Source organism: Oryzias melastigma, linkage group LG17 (assembly GCF_002922805.2).
Source record: "Oryzias melastigma strain HK-1 linkage group LG17, ASM292280v2, whole genome shotgun sequence".
Classification (NCBI taxonomy): Eukaryota; Metazoa; Chordata; class Actinopteri; order Beloniformes; family Adrianichthyidae; genus Oryzias; species Oryzias melastigma.
Window position 1 is genome coordinate 3276217 of NC_050528.1, and position 17498 is coordinate 3293714.

At 37.4% G+C, this 17498-nt stretch overlaps 2 protein-coding genes across 8 annotated transcripts in view; one reads left to right on the forward strand and one right to left on the reverse strand.

Moving 5' to 3' along the window:
* fyco1b (FYVE and coiled-coil domain autophagy adaptor 1b) overlaps window positions 1-17498 on the forward strand; it is a 64738-nt gene that overhangs the window by 22679 nt on the left and 24561 nt on the right. For 3 of the 7 annotated variants that reach the window (XM_024274037.1, XM_024274034.1, XM_024274035.2), the window contains 2 exons: window positions 14616-14680; window positions 16033-16139. In XM_024274037.1, coding sequence (XP_024129805.1) covers window positions 14623-14680; window positions 16033-16139 — 165 coding nt within the window. In that variant the 5' untranslated portion in view covers window positions 14616-14622. The other 4 variants (XM_024274038.2, XM_024274039.1, XM_024274036.2 and 1 more) reach the window with 4 other exon arrangements.
* LOC112147546 (chemokine XC receptor 1) lies at window positions 10522-13402 on the reverse strand. The gene is made up of 2 exons (XM_024274042.2): window positions 13247-13402; window positions 10522-11744 (listed from the first exon to the last, which is right to left on the reverse strand). Exon 2 carries the CDS (start codon window positions 11704-11706, stop codon window positions 10693-10695), a length of 1014 nt encoding a protein of 337 aa, XP_024129810.1. The 5' UTR covers window positions 11707-11744; window positions 13247-13402; the 3' UTR covers window positions 10522-10692.

Genomic DNA, 17498 nt, shown 5'->3' on the forward strand with positions numbered 1-17498 from the left:
GCATCGTTTAAACTCGCATATGGTCAAAGTAATTATCATTACACAGAAGTGGGAAAAAAAAGTAAAAAACTGAGGAGAATCTTTGTGGAAGAGGAGGCTGCCTCAGAGAAAAGAAAAGCTTGAAGAGAATATTAAGGCCAGAGAGGGAAGCAGAACATACATGATGAAAAAACAACAACAGCTGTTTAGCTGGTGGCAGAAAAACTGGATTGAACAACAACATCATTTGCAGAGAAAATGATCCAGGATAATAGAGTGCAGTAAGGATACAGCTGTGTATGCCTTCTTTCTTTTTTTCTCTACATTCTGGGATGCTAATAAACCTGTTCATATTAATGTAAATAAAGCATGGGTTTACCAGTGATTAATCTGGGTGAAAAGTACATTTAAGCGGACTTTTGTGATTTTAGAAACAAAATGTTGTATGTAGAGGCTGATCCGTTGATCCTGAGACGTGGCCGGAGCCTCCTCGTGGATCGTTGGAGTCTGCCTCGGAGGTGCGAGCTGAGCCGAGACTGCTCTGCCCTTGACTAGTATCCGCTCATCCAAGCATGCGGGATGGCTTAGTTAATTAAGCTTAATCTACCCCTGGAGATCGGAGTGCTGTTACAGAGACCCTCTGAGCTGTCGCTGTACACTTCTCTCTGGACCAGACCCCCCCATCTGGGCCTTTCGATGCAGCCATGTTTGAGTGCACTCAGCATCTCCAGAGAAACACATTTACACGTGAAAGAGTTAAAGAGTTTTAGCAAATAAATGTGAAAAATGTGAAGCTGGATTCCCAGTAAAATGTGATTAGAGAGGCGTTGAGATGCGTCTTTGTTGTTCTTTTTCCTTTTTTTTTAAAAAAAAAAAAGTAAAGTATTTTTACTAAAATAAAGACTAAAGACTCACTCCCGTGAAAAATGTGTTTTTAACTTGATCTTTTTTTTATGAAGAAAGAAAATTAAGATAACATTCTATTTCTGAGTATTTTTTTATTCAAATTGTTGTGACTTAGGAACAAATGAAAAAAAAAGTAGCTTGAAAAAGATGGTACAAAGTCACAAGCTCCATGCTCCGCCCCATTCCGATACATCCGCTTGCAGGCATATAGATCATGAATGTCTTTGTTGCTGGATCGAAACTGTACATCTGGATCGCTCTGATATTGTTAAATTGGGGATTTGAGGGGCTGTAAGCCAGGGGTCCCCAAACTACGGCCCGCGGGCCAGATCAGGCCCGCCTCGACATTTGGCCCGGCCCCCCACACACTATCGAGAACCACATAGAACGTGACTTTTTATTCCACCCTTCTACAGTCTGAACTATAACGGGAGAGGAGAGAATATTTATTGGTTTCATTGATTCACTTTTTCTTTATTTCTTTATTATTACAGAATATTTTTTCTTCCATACATTTTTTAGACGTCTATAGCTCTTCAGCTCCTTCAGCTATTAAAATATTCAGCTTTTTTTATGCTAGCCTTTTTTTTTTTTAATAATTTTTTGGCAGTTACTAAGGATTTCTAGGGTATTTTGGAGTTTAGCTAATATTTTAGCCTTATGCTAGCAGTTTTGGCTGAATTAGACATATTACCAGTTTTTTAGGCTAGGTTAGTATTAGGTTAATATTTTAGCTATGTGCTAGCCGTTTTTGCTAATTTTGGCTTTTTCTTAATTTGTTAGGCTATTTTGGAGTTAAGCTAATATTTCAGCTACATGCTCGTTTTGGCTAATTTAGCTTTTTTCTGTTTTTTAGATTAATTTGGCATTTCGCTAATATTTTAGCTTGCTATCAGCTTCAGCGGTTTCAGCTATTAGCTTCAGCCATTTCAGCTGTCAACTTCAGAATTTTCCACTATCAGCTTCAGTGTTTTTACCTATCAATTTAAGCATCTTCAGCCATCAGTACTAGCATCTTCAGTGACCACATTCAGCTTACATCATTCACACTAGCATTATCACAAGTAATGCTATATATCTGGTTTTAAATTTGGCTATGTGTGGCTTTCTGGAAACCCGTAAATGTTTACATTTGGGCTGCACATTTTCTGTTAGCCTACAAACCGACTGGGCCGGGATCGGTTTGTAGGCTAGCAGAAAAAGTGCAGCAATCACAACCTAAACATAGAGATTTATGGTTTTCCAGAGAGCCACTCACAGCCAAATTTTAAATAATTCATTTCTGTAATCTTCACAGAAAAAAAAAATATAATCAAACATTTTAAAAACAAGATATATAGCATTACCTGCAATAATGCTAGTGGAAATGCTGTAAGCTGAATGTGGCCGCTGAAGATACTAGTGCTGATAGCTGAAGAGATTGAAATGTATAAAAAAAATTCTGAAGCTAATAACTGGAAAAAAATGCTAAAGTTGATTGCTGAAATGGCTGAAACAAAATGCTGAGGTGGATAGCAAGCTAAAATATTAACGAAATGCCAAATTATTCTAAAAAACAGAAATAAAATAGCCAAAACAGCTAGCATGTTGCTGAAATATTGGCTAAATTCCAAATTAGCCTATAAAACTGAAAAAAACCCAAATTAGCCAAAACAACTGGCTAAAACATTAGCTAAACTCCAAAATAGCTTAAAAATCCTAAAACAAGCTAGCATAAAAAGAGCTGAATATTTTAATACCTGAAAGAGCTGAAGAGCTACGGGTGTGCAAAGAACGTACAGAAGAAAAATAATCATGTGGGTCTCAATCTGCATTCAGTGTGTCGGGGGGCCTTTGAGGACCCCTGTGTTAAAGTAAACAAATGTTAGCTAGGACTCACAGTTTTCCTTAAACTGACTCAAGTTACATTTAAGCTTTACATTTATTCAAGAATTCAAAGAGTTTTACAGAAAATGTAAAAGCATTGTATTCTCATCGTAAACATCAACATCAACAATATCTTGCAGTTTCACAAACATTCACCAAACATTTGTAGAAAATAAAGATAAAAACAAAGAATTTCCATTATATAAAAAATTAACACATTGTGTCAAAAACTCAAACTAAAAGTTATCTTAAGGTTTACAACATACAAGGATCATTTACTTGGTTAAAAAATAATTAAAGCAAAGTTACACTGAAACAAAGCATCTTAATTCTAGAAAAAAGGTTTTTATTTTTAGTAGAAACCGACTAGAAAGAAGTCAATCTGCCAGTGCAGCGAGTGACTTTTACTTAACAGGATTTCTTGATTTAAGCAATAATGCCTAGACTTTACTATATAGGTTAAATCTTGAAAGCAGCCAAAAATGCTTATTTTAATCAATAATTTAAGAAAACTAGAATATAGCAACCTTAATAAAATGTATTTTCTACTACCTGTAAATATTGTAAAAGCTGTTTAAATCAGTATTCAAATGCATTTTTTTTAAATATGTGACAATTTCTTATTTCAAGTCTTTAAAAAGTGAAAGATCTAAAATAAACTTAAATTAAGACATTTTCTTGTCCTTAAATCAGGCCTGCGGGTTTTTTTTCTAGTTTTGTATTTAAAAAGGAAAATTTTCTTATATTTACAAACTAAATTGAAAAACAATACATATGTTTCTTAAAACAAGTTTAATAATCTTACACATGTTGTTGTTTATATCTAAAATCAAGATTTATAACTAGTTTTAAGATGAATAACCTTGGGTGGATTGATAAAGTGAACTTGTCTGCTGTCATCATATCTTCTCTTCTATTGTGACAGCCGAGTTGGCCGTTGTGTAACACACATTCTGAGCCACCGTGGTGCTTTGACCACATGGTTCTGGGTTCCCGCTCTGCCTCGTCTCGCAGCGGCAAAGACGGTAGAGATGTTTTCTCATCTTTTGAGAGAGCATGTAGAGCAGCGGGTTCATGCAGCAGTGAGCGAAGGCGGGAATCCGGAGGACGTTAAAGGCGACGTTCAGTCTTTCTGCCTTCCAACACTCCTCGGGTTCATACACATAGTGAATGATTTGAATAACGTTGTAGGGCCCCCAGCAGACGAAGAAGACCGTGACAATGCAGAGCATCATAGCTACACTCCGGAACTTTCTTCTCATGGTTGTCCGGAAAACCATCAGGATTATGCCGGAATAGCAGAAAACAATGATGGTGAAGGGTGATAAAAAAAGCAGGGATATTTTCACATAAAAAGCCACACCCCCAGGATTAATTTCTATGCAGTAGTAATGGAATCCCAACTGAACCACCTCATGGTTGACGGCATCAGTTATGGACGCAGTGATTCCGATGACCCACGCAGCCACACACGTACCCAGCACGTACTTCCTCCTGAAACTGTCCTTCGGCTTCCTGATCACAAAAATGAAGCGGCCCACGCTCAGGGCGGTCAGTATGAGGGCGCCGCTGTGCAGACCGATGCTGTACGCCGCCTTCAAACTGTGGCAGAAAAACTCCCCAAAGACCCACTGATGGAGGTGGTCCACGGCATAGAACGGGAGGATGGCGGCGAAGATCAAGTCGGACACAGCCAGGTTCAGAATGAAGATGGTCGTCACGTTTTTCAGATTGTCGTAGAGGACGACAGCCGTGATGAGCAGGCCGTTGCCGAGGATGCTGATGATGAAGATGACGATGTAGAAGGCTCCATTGAAGGCTTCAAAGTCAGTTAGGTAGCAGTTGACATGAAGTTCCTCGGTGTGGTTTTCAAGGGTTTCCTTCATTGTACGTCTCCTGAGAAAAAGGAGCAAAAAGACTGAAAGAGTGCAGGAGATCTGCTCACAAAAGGAGCTTCTGCTTCTTCTGAGATGTTTTAGAGGATTTGGGGGAAGAAAAGAAGAACAAAAATCTGCAACTCACCTCGAAATTCTACTTGAGCTGAACGCAAAGTGTTTCACAAAGTACTGAGGAAATATAACTGTAGGGTGAGTCACTGAGGCCGTTATGAAATCTTTCTGAAATATTTTAACATTCTGACCCAACAAAAGAACATTGCAGGGTTCCTGCAGGGTCTTAAAAAGTCTTAAAAAACCTTAAATTTGAAAATTTGGAAATAAACATTTTAAAAGTCTCACATTTTGATCATTTCGTTTTTAAAATGTCACAGCTAAAAACTTTTTCTTAATCACTTTCTGGTCAAAAGTTTTTTTTTTTTTTTTTGCCAAAATTAAATAAGTCATGTGTCAAAGTCAAGGCCCGGGGGCCGGATCCGGATTTTAATTTAGTTAATGCCACGATGTTATCTTGCGCTTATTTCTAACTTGTATAATTTTGACTAAATATATTTTTATGGAGAGTAAAATATTGAAAGTTATTTAAGGTTTAAGTTGATTTATTCTGGAATAACATTCCTGTCTTTTTAATTTTTCAGAATTATGTTAAAAGGTTTACAAAATTGGCATTCTGCTAGGCTTTTCTTTTTGTTGGTTTTTAGGCTGTTTTGGAGTTAGGGTAATATTTAGCTGTTTCAGCTAATTTAGAATTTTTTCAGTTTTTTAGGATATTTTGAAGTTAAACTATTTTTTCAGCTACATGCTAGCTGTTTTGGCTGATTTAGGCTTTAGCTCTTTAATTTAATTTGATTAAAATCTTTCTTTAATTTAGGATTTAGTTTTCTCTACTGGGGGCCGGGAATTAGACAGAAAAGTTGGTCTTAATTTTTCATATGCAAGGTCTTAAAAATGTCTTTAAAAGTCTTAAATTAACCTTTTAGAAACATGTAGGAACCCTGCATTAACACTGAACTATTTCCGTATTTAATAAGTAACAAACCCATTTGACTTGTATTCATGTGAAGTCCTGGAGACTTTTAAACTCATTTAGTTGTCTTGGACCAAAAGACTGGCTTGTTTTCTCAATTCTTCCTTCTTATGAGCCTTTGTGCAAAAATATTACCCACAAACTGAAATTCTCACTGCAGCTGAATCCAAATTCTTCCCTACCCCTATGGATTCTCCATACATTTAGCCCTCCAAATGGAGAATTACGGAAAAGTCTGGTCTTCAAATTCAACTTTAAAAAATAGCTTAAAAAAATGCATAAATTAAATGCGATGGATATACTTTTTAACTATTAAAAATCAAATATAAATTTTTAGACATGTCTATTCTATGATGACTTTTTTTTGCCATGAAATTGGCAGGTGAGGCAGTGGCAGCTCGGACCTCACCTGCACCCACACACTGTCTGGAGCTGCTGCTGACGGCGCATTAAGTTACTTCACTGTTTCAGTCTTTCTTTCACCATTTTTTTAACTTCTTCCTTTTTCTATTTCTCACCAAGTTTCTAATAACATTGGTGCCAATTTGTGACTCATTTAGTCTTTTTATCAACTAAAAATGCGCTTACATATACACTAGAGGAGGCCGACAGGACGCATGCCTCAAGACAGAGGGCGCTGGTGAGACCAGAGAACATGACACCACGGCTAAAGATTAATAGAATTAGTGGTAGCCAATCAAGTGTAGCCGTCCAGATATCCTTTAATATTGTTTTGGACCATTTTCTAAATGGTGGAGGATTATGTGTTTAAACTCAGGAATGAGTGGAGACGTGTCACTGGTAGTGATCTTTACTGAGACAGAGAGACTTTGAAAACTGAAGAAAGAAAAGGAAGACTTCTATTAACAGGTTATTAATCTGTTTCTTCTAAGGGAGCATCACACAGACTTAATTTAGAAGTAAAATTAAGTCAATAACAAAAACTTGAAAAATGAGGGTTTTTTTCCATCAGTTTGTCAAGTGCAGTTCTGACCAGGGTAGCTGGGGAAGAATGGTAGTATAACTTTTGTATAACAGCGGCTCTGCCAATGAGGGTGAGTCAAAAGAGGGTGGCGAGGGCTGGGGCGGGTGGCAACTACTGGCCATCCAACCCGCTCAAAACAACACAGTGACGGCTGGTTGAGCTATTCAAAATACATCCAATAACCAGAAAAAAACTGTCTTTTTATATTTATAAGGACACAAATCAAGAAACTAATTTAAAAATGCAATCAAGAAAGTTGATAAAAATGAATATAGTTTACAGGTATTTCTCTTTACTATAGAGCAAAGAGTGAATTTAAATTATGCAGATACGCAAAAATTCAGATGACATGTTTTTTTTAAATGACATCTACACTTGAAAAATAACTTCCCAGAAATCAATGACTGTTCACTGGTTTTCTTGGGTCAGCATCTTCCAATGAAATCACTCACCGCACTAGAACCGAAAATGTCTTACTCATTCTAAGTTGTCTCAAGAACAACTTCTCTGTGTCTGCAGCTCGTTGTTTCCTCATCGGATGAGTCAAATGCTGAGAACAAATTTCACAGACCTGGATGTGTGACAGCTAATTGAACTTCAACTTACAAAAGGACTGACCTAAACCTCATGCCATACTCATTATGGATGTAAAAGATGCCGATGTGCATTGAAAAATCACTTGAGCACTAGAGAGTAACATATTGAAATCCACAGAAATAAACAAGATTATGTTGGTAAAAAGGAATAAAATCTATTGGGAAGTAAATATGTTCTTTAGACATTTGCTTTTCGCTGCTTAAAATAAAAAGTGAACAAAAAAGGCATCTTCATTTTATATTTTAAATAATAAATCGAATGATCTCAGGTGCTGTCCAGGGTTTCTGCTCCAGGTAGGATCTCCCATGACAGGTCCAGAGTGACGAACCAGACAAAGAGCCCCTTTATAAGAAGTACCATCCAAGATTTTGCAACTTCGCCCAGATTGGCGTCACTGGGGCCCCACCATGGAGCCAGGCCTGGAGGTAGGGCTTGCTGGTAAGCGCCTGGTGGCCGGGGTTCCTCCCACGAAGAAACAACGTGGGATCCTTCACCTGTGGGCCCACCACCTGCAGGAGAGCTCAGAAAGGACCGGTGCGATGTGGTTTGGGTGGCAGTTTTTAAGGAAGAGCTCGGCAGTCCAAACCATGAATTTGGCTTTTGGGACGTGGAACGTGACCTCTCTGGAGGGAAGGAACTTGAGCTTATGCGAGAGGTTAAGAGGTACCAGCTGGATATAACTGGGTCTTACCACCATGTGCAGCCTGGGCTTTGAAACTCAGTCCCACGAGAAGGGTTGGACCCTACCATTGTGGAACTGCCCAATGTGAGAGGTGGCTGGCAGGCCGGGGTGGGCTTACTCATGAGCCCCCAGCTCAGCTGTCCAGTGTCAGAGTTCACACCGGTGGATGAGAGGGTCGGGTCACTTCGCTTTCGGGTGAGGGACAGGTCTTTGACTGTGGTTTCAGGACCAAACAGCAGTTCAGAGTACCAAGCCCTCTCAGTGTCTCTTGGAGAAATGAACTTCCTTCATGATTTGTGGGGAGGCTGTGGTGCAGCAGTGGGGTGGTCAACTCCTGATAGGAAGATTACAAGTTCGATTCCCGCCTTGCCCACCCATATGTCAAAGTGCCCTAGGGCACTGAGCCCCAAATTGCCTCTGATGGAAGGTTGGCACCACTGTTCAGTACCGGAGTCCCCATCAGTGTGTGAATCTGTGTGTGTATGGGTGAATGGATCAGTGACTGTAAAATGCTTTGGGCCTTCAAGGAAGGTAGAAAAGCGCTATATAAGTATACACCTTTACCATTTATCTCTGGAGGATGGCTGCGCGCTCCCTTAGAGATAGGGTGAGAAGCTGGGTCGTTCGGAGAGAGCTCGGAGTAGAACCGCTTCTCCGCCACATTGAGAGGAGCCAGTTGAGGTGGCTCGGGCATCTGGTCCAGATGACTCCTGGACGCCTCCCTGGAGAGGTGTTGCGGGCATGTCCCACGGGGCAGAGGCCCCGGGGAAGACCCAGGACACGCCGGAGAGACTATGTTTGTCACAGTTCAACATCCGTCCTCCACTGTCGACCACCAGAGGGAGCCATAGTCTGAGTTTTGACATCCTCCTGACATCTTCCTCCCTCTCCCATCAGCATTTGCTCTCTGCTCCCAAGTTCAGCAGTTGTTTCTACATCAGACAATCCTCTCAACAGTCTTTAGTCTGGCACGAAGCAGAGCTCAGTGCAAAGTCTTGTTTTTGCATTGCATACAGTCTGAGCGGTATTTCTTGCCTGTTTCCTCGTCTGCTAGCCTTGCTCTATGTGTTTGACTCCTGCCTGGATTATGACTCAGCTCTGCCTCGCTCTTGTTTTTTACTGACACCATTAAACCTTTGCATATGGATCCACATGTCTCAGCGCCTTTGTTACAATGTCTCCCAGGAAGTCTGGGTATCTTTGTTTACACTGCTGCCCCCATGACCTGGTCTTGGAATAGGATGGGTGGATGGATGGATGGATGGACCGAATAATAATTCATGTATTTATTTCTGGACCAATTATATATGTATAATTAATATATGTATTGAATCACGCGAGAGGCAAAGAAACACGACGCTAACCCCCATCCTAGAACCAAATTCACACAGAAACATTTAACAATGCTTTGTTTTATTGTTTGATTTCAAGCAATCAAAAACATTTTTCCAAAAATGTGAAACAAAATTAAGATATTTAGTCATAAATTGATTGTAAAATAAAGAAAATAAAAAAGACAAAAATATTCACATATTTTTATATAATCCTACTTGTTTAGATAATCATTTTTGATTGTAAGCAGATTTGCATTTATACATACAGAATACACACAAATGACCCAATGAATCCATTAAATGTGAAGATTGGTAAATTTAATGAATTAATGGCTTAAAATGCAGTTAATTTGTATAACCCCACCAATATACAGTCAATCACTTTAGTTCTATAGAACTTTTCATCAACTATGCAGTTGAACACAAAAAAAAGACAGAAATAAACATCAGTTAAAACATAAGAAGTTATCAGACACGGTAGATAGAAGAAGGAATAATTAAACAAACCACCAGTGTGTGAATGTGTGAATGGGTCTGTGACTGTGAAGCGCTTTGGGCCCTTGAAGGAGGGTAGAAAGCGCTATACAAGTATACGCCATTTACCATTTACCAAACTTAAAAAATTGAATATAATAAAAACGCTGTGGTAAAATTAGACGGACTTCATAGAATTAAAAGAAAAACAAGGTAAAAACATAAAAATTATAAACCATAAAAGCCAAAAAGTCCTTAAAAGCTCAACACATAAATAAACATGTCGTTTATATGATTAATGTAAAAGCTAAGTTAAAAAAAATAGTCTTTATATTGTGTTTATAAACTTTGAAATTGATTATTTAGTCAATCTATAATTATTAATAATGTCAAGTAACATAGATGAAGGGCTTATGATTACCGTCAGAAAATATTTTTACATTATTAACATCAATTTAATAAAAATGCAACAACAAGATTATGAAATGACAAAAAAATAACAAGATAAAAATAAAAACTTCTCATTTTTACTTCCAAAAAATGTCTCGTATTTTAAGGGGCGGCAGTGGTAGGGCGGTCGACTCCTGATCAGAAGTGAGCGGGTTCGACTCCGCCTTGCCCGCCCATGTGTCGAAGTGTCCTTGGGCAAGACACTGAACCCCGAATTGCCTCTGGTGGGAGGTTGGCGCCAGTGTTCGGCAGCGGAGCCACCACCAGTGTGTGAATGTGCGTGTGAATGGGTGAATGGGTCTGTGACTGTGAAGCGCTTTGGGCCCTTGAAGGAGGGTAGAAAGCGCTATACAAGTATACGCCATTTACCATTTACCATTTAACAAAATAAAAGCTTAAAACTGTAGATTAGAATTAAATTTGATAAAATGATCATTTTTATTGTCAAACTATAAGCCGCAAGGTTCAGGAAGTTCCGAGTACCCTTTCAGAATAAATTACATGGACAACTCTTCGCTTGTGACAGACATGATGGTGTTTCGGCTGGGTCGGGTCGGGATGCTGTGGCTGTCGCTGGTACAGCGCTGCAGCATCTTCTTCAGATGGTTTTTAAATTTGACGCCCAGAAGAACATAGAAGACGGGGTTGAGGCAGCAGTGGGAAAAGGCGAGCATCCTGCTGATGTAGTAGGCGTACATTTGCCTTGTGAAGGAGCCACAGTCATGACCATCGTTCTCAGTTAAAACATCCCGAGACATTTGAAAGATGACGTAATTGTACGGCGTCCACTCAATGAAAAACACAACCACAAGGATGAAGATGAGTTTTAAAGTTCGATTTTTTCGTCTCTGGACCTTATTACCCATCAATCTGGATAAGATCTTGGAATAACAGAAAATAAATACAATTGAGCTCACTACGAAAAAAACATTTTGCTGATAGAACACCCAGAATTTCCCCACACGTTCTGGATAGAAGCAAAGTAAAGAATCCTCGTGTTTAGTCACTTCGGAGAAGATGAAGCTCGGACTAGCAATCAGAATACTCACAACCCAAACAACCACAGTGACCACGATACTGGGGAAGCCTGCGGCGGACACGATGTTAGACAGAGGATTCATGACAGCGATGTAGCGGTGGACAGTCATCAGGACCAGGAGGATGCTGCTGCTGCAGAAACCAGTGTAGAAGACCCAGTTCACCAGTTTGCACGTCGGTTGCCCCAAAGTCCAGCCATGAAGGTCGTAGTAGATCCAGAAAGGCAAACTTGCTGTGAACAAGAGATCGGACACTGCCAGGTTCAGGATCAAGGTGTTGGTGACGGATCTGATGTTCTCATACCGGAGCAGAATCGCAAGAACCAGGAAGTTTCCAACCAGGCTCAGGACGAACACGATGGAGAAAAACACGGAGGTGGAGATGGCTCCAAACTTAAAGACTTCTGTCTGGTTGCAAGCTTCATCGCCATAGTCGTCGTTATAGTAATTGGCGGGTAGGGAATTGTTGGTCATGGTTTCAGTTGAGTTCAATCCTCCAGAAAGATGAAATTCTACATTAAAAAAAAAGAGACTTTAAATCACATGTGTCAAAGTCAAGGCTCAGGGGCCGGATCCCGCACCCTGGGTAATTCTATCCGGCCCTCCAGATCATTTTATTTTATTGTAATTAATGGCCTGAAGTTATCTTGCACTTATTTCTAACTTGTATAATTTTGACAAAATGTGTTTTTATGGAGAGTAACATATTGAAAGTTATTTAAGATTTAAATTGATTTATTCTGGAATAATATTCCTGCTTTTTTATAATTCATAATTATGTTAAAAAGTTACGATTTTAAAACTTTTAAAAATTGGCATTCTGCTAGCTTTTTGGACTACTTGGGCATTTACTAAGAGTATTTTGGAGTTTAGCTAATATTTCAGCTACATGCTGGCTGTATTTGGTCATTTCATTTTTTGAAATTTATCTATTTTTTCAGCTCCATGCTAGCTGGTTTAGGCAATTTAGGCTTTTTTTGTTTTTTAGGCTGCTTTTGAGTTTAGCTAATATTTCAGCTACATGTTAAATGTTTGGATAATTTTTTTTTGTTTTTGTTTTTTAGGATATATTGCAGTCTAGCTATTTTTTCAGCTACATGCTAGCTGTTTCGGCTAACCTGTTTTTTATTGTTTTTTTAAGCCTATTTGGCATTTATCTAATAATTTAGCTGGCTATCAGCTTCAGTGTTTTCAGCTATTAGTTTCAGTGACATCAGCTATCACCTTCGGCATTTTCTGCTATCAGTTTCAGTATTTTCAGCTATCATCACTAGCATCTTCAGCTGCCAAATTCAGCTTACAGCATTCACACTAGCATTATCACAGATAATGATATATCTAGTTCATAATTATGGTAAAAAGTTACGGTTTTAAATTTAGTGTTCAATAAACGTTTATCCTGTTTGGCTCGTAAACTAAGATGGTTTTTGGATTTTGGCTCCCTGTGCGATTCGTCATTGAGCATCATTGAGCATAACATGATAAGCTTCTTCTGTATATAATTACGTCCAGCAGCAAATATGCTTTTTGAATCAATGTTTTAGTACATTTCATTAAGTAAAACCTTAATTTGTTTTTTATAATTTCAGAAACTGATGATGTACTGGGACCTGATGCACACAAATCCCTGTTACTTCAAGAAAATGTCAACAAAAACTTCCCATCACAAGTAAAACTGTTGACCTTATGAGGAAAATAAATACAAAACATGGAAGTAGAGATGTGTGAGACCTGGTTTTATTTTCCCATAATGCAGTTTAAATATAAGAAGGAGCATAAAGCTGTTTAAAGTAACAACATACTGTTCTAATACATCAGGTAACAGGGAAAAGGTTATGGTTTTATGGTTGTGGTCCAATCAATTAAAAAAATTATCTTCTTCATATCATGATTTAAAATAATTGCAATATAATTTTTACAAAAACAGTTAAATTGGAAACATCAACAATGATAATATTAATGTTTGTCTAAGTTTGATTCATGAAAGATCCTTCAAACAGGAAACAAACTTTACCTGAGGGGTTGTGCAGGTTTACACTCCGGAGTCCGACTGACAGGACGATGTGTGTGAAACTTCAAAGAATGGGAATGTGACCTTAAATACTGATCCCCAAAAAATGAATTGAAACCATTTCTTTGTTTTCACATCATCAAATAAAACCTGCATATGACAGGTTTAAAGCATGTGAACACTCATTTTGAAATCAAACAAATTAATTAATCTCAAACATAAATGGATGAGATACACATCAGAAAATTGTACTATAATTGTTACATATTTTTAAATATTCTAAAGAAATTTGAGTTTTTTTTTAAAACCAAATTCACATTTTTTTATTTTAGAGATATGCTTTAACCAAAAATATGATAAGTTAAAAAAATAAGGAAAACAGGAACAATCTGAAAGGGAGTACATAAACATCTGACACTCATTTTCATGTATAAACACTCGTTTGGTTCAATTTAAATTCCCCCAACTATTTAAATGTGTATTCAGAAATATTTAGGGATATATTACAATTTATTTATGTTTTGTATTTATGCATGTTTGTTAATATTCAGTAGTAGTTCTCATAATAATAATAATAATGATAAATAATGATAAATGTTTAACAATTAAATGAAATAAATAAACTCATGAAGCATTACTTACACGAATATATTTGAAATTATTTTTAGTTTTACCAATTTATTTATCTTTTTTGAACACATAAATTCCTCAACATGCATTTATCTATGAACTGTGCAGCTGGAAAACCTCCAAAAATCAGTGTAGCGCACGCACCACGTTTGTTTATTTATCCTCTGACCGTCAACCGAACTCTCCTACTATCTCCGTCACCGATTGGCCAAAGTCAATGTCAATCAACCCAATCCCCGCCCCCCAGCTAGCACGTTTCTGCCAAATCATCAAGGAGCGCAGCCAGTCCAGCCGTTTTCTCTCGTCAAGTAAGCTGTTTTCCTCTCTAAATGTAAAGTTTTTTTCCCCTGGTGTTTATTTTAGCATTAAAAACTAAACCGAGAGGGACTGTAACGGTCATGCTCCCGGAGTCTGAGCCGGAAGTAGCGGAGTTTTGTGGCGTCAGAGCAGGTGCATGTCCTCATGGATGGAGCCAGCGGGTTTGTTGTGTCGCTTCCAGAGTAAATGTAAACATTTTAGCAGCAGTTCCAGGTCGGAAACGTGAAGTTAATGTCGCAGTGGAAATAAATCTGACGGCTGGTGCTGCTGACAGGCATTTATTCGCCCTCATTTTGGCTAGAATGTCCCTTCAAAACAGCAGCAGCTGCTATAGATTTAGCTTCATGTACTGGTGCAGCTATATTATGTTATATTGTGAGCTTTAAATGATGGAGTCTCGTCATATTTCTCCTCCTCTCTGCAGCCTCACCATGGCATCCTCCTCAGTGGGAGACAGACAGCTGCAGAGGATCATCAAAGACCTGCATGGTAATTCTGGATCTTCTCCATGTAGAAATAAAGCCTCCCGAATACATAAAAGTGGGAATAAATCCTTAAAAACTCATGAGTCTTAATTGATAATGTTGTCTGCTCACAACCAGGATGTGAAAGTTTGCATTTAAGGTTCCAAAAAGTGGTTGACACTCAGGAGGCCACGTTTCTTGGTTTAAAAGGGAACTGGTGAACTAAAAAGTGAATTGTTGTATTCCTAAAAGTGTGTCATGATCTATTTAATCAATTGAAAATACTTCTCTTGCATTACACCGGGCTTTGCAGAAGCCAATTGGAAAGTTTTTTTCTTCATTGCTTGTTACCAAATCCAAAAAATGATTTTTCTTTTTTCTTTTTTTCTTTTGGAATACACAAACACAAAACATCAATTCTTGCACCCCTAACATGTCTGAGCAATTGAGTTTTGATATTCTTCTACCCTCATGTGGCAAAGTCAAGGCCCGAGGGCCGGATCCGGCCCTCTGGGTAATTCTATCCGGACCTCTGGATCATTTTATTTCATTGTTATTAATGACCTGATGTTCTTTTGCGCTTATTTTTGACTTTTATAATTTTGATAAAATATATTTTTATGGAGAGTAAAATATTGAACGTTTTTTTAAGGTTTAAGTTGATTTATTCTGGAGTAATATTCCTGCATTTTTATTATTCATAATTATATTAAAAAGTTACAGTTTCAAAAATTAGCATTCTGCAGCTTTTTGGAATATTTTGGCATTTACTAAGATTTCTTAAGCTGTTTTGGAGTTTAGCTAACATTTCAGCTTCATGCTAGATGTTTTGGCTAATTTAGGCTTTTCTTTTTTAAGTTTCTTTATACTGTTTTGTATCTAGGCTAATTTTTACATGCTAGCTTTTTGGCTAATTCAGATTTTTTTTGTTTTAACTGACATTTTGAAGTTAAGATAATATCTTAGCTACATGCTAGCTGTTTCGGCTATTCTAAGGTTTTTATTATTATTATTTTTATTTATTTTTTTAGGCTAATTTGTCATTGAGCTAATATTTTAGCTATCAGCTTCAACGTTTTTAGCTATCAATTTCAGCATCTTCAGCAGCCAAATTCAGCTTACAGCATTCACACTAACATTATCACAAGTAATACTATATATCTAGTTCATAATTATGATAAAAAGTTACGGTTCTAAAGTTTTAACCTAAGGTGTATTTTGGATTTTGGCCTCTTGTGCGATTGAGTTTGACACCCCTGATCTAGAAAGACTTGGAACTCACAGAAACATATTTCCATTTTTAGATTGCATTTTTTAACTGCAACCATTAAAAAAATTGTTTTTTTTGTTTACTTTCTGTTTAATGTGTGTCTCCAGATGCTGTGATTGAGTTGTGTAAAGAACACAGGGACTGTGGTGAGCCCATAACGGACGACTGCGCAAACCTCCACAAGTTCTTCTATAAACTGGAATATCTTTTGCAGGTACAGTTTCCTGATGAGTCGATTGATTCATCAGTTGATTTTCTTTCATTTTCAAACAAAAAATAAAATAAACATGATAGACGGTGATGAAGTGCTTGGAAAATAAGATTGTAGAAAAAAAGTATTAATTTGCACCTCTGATCATACTATTTTATATGCAAACAGTATACTATAGACATTATATTATATTGCATAACATCATGCAAAATTGTTATATTTAGCATATAATAATTAATCACATAAACACAAATAATTAAATTAAAAAGGTAAATTAAATGAATAAATCAAGGTACCAAAACAGCATCACAAAGTCATGAATGTCCATAAATTGTCTCATTAAGCTTCTCATTTTCTAGTTTATACATTTTCCTTTTTTATTGTTTAAATTTTTAATTTTTTGTTACTTAAAGTCCATATTTAGTGTGAACTCCCCTTTAATGTTGTCTCTCTGCAAAAATATATTTTTAAAACATGAAAAATCATCCTTTTATTTCTCCTTTTATTATACAACAATATTTTTTTCGTTTAAAAAAAGCAAATAAAAATAAATGTTTTCCTAGAAGGTGAAAACACAGACTGTCTATAAACATAATGACCTGTCTCTTAGCATTTTTTTGTGAGTAGTGTCCCTTAATAAGTGCCTCACACTGTATATTAGTGCCCCATGGGGGTATTTACAAAACAGTATGCAGAAGAAACTGATGATCAGGTGGAATAATCACAGGTGTGACCCGGAGCGATGATGCACATCTGGAAGAAGGCTGCAACCACACTGAACTCTGTGGTTCCAAAGCCTTAAAATCGATCTTATAAATAAAGCTTAATGATGATGTATCATCTGAAATTCATTTAAAGGTGTCTGGATGATTAGTTCTCTAAAAATATGATCCAAAATTCCCATCAAAAGTTTGTAAAAGTGTTTCATGTCACTTTTAGAGACTCTGTCATGTGAACATCATTTGACTCTGTTGCATTTTCAGATTGTAATGTGAAATTAAAACTATTTTGTGTGAAATTTGGAAATTTCAAGCAATCAAAACAAAAATAAACTTTACAAACAGTAGAAAAATACATCAATACACAGCTATATCAAACTTAGGATAATTAGTCATGACATTGTTTGGAAAATGCTTAGTGTTCCCCCACTTAGCTACTCGTGCTTCTTTATTCGCAGTTTCACGTATTCACAGATTTTTTCCAGTCATGTGACTCATCCAGTTCATCACAAACACTCCAAGAACTCAAGACACTTGTATGAAACGTTTGCGTCCGAAAGTGCTGAAGGAATTTCCCAGGAGTTTGATAGAACGCCAGGCTAAAGGCGACGCACACACAGCGAGTCAACGGCTGAATAGTGAG

Coding starts and splice junctions, on each gene's coding strand:
- LOC112147546 (XM_024274042.2), bottom strand. CDS start 11,706: ATGACCAACAATTCCCTACCCGCCAATTACTATAACGACGACTATGGC.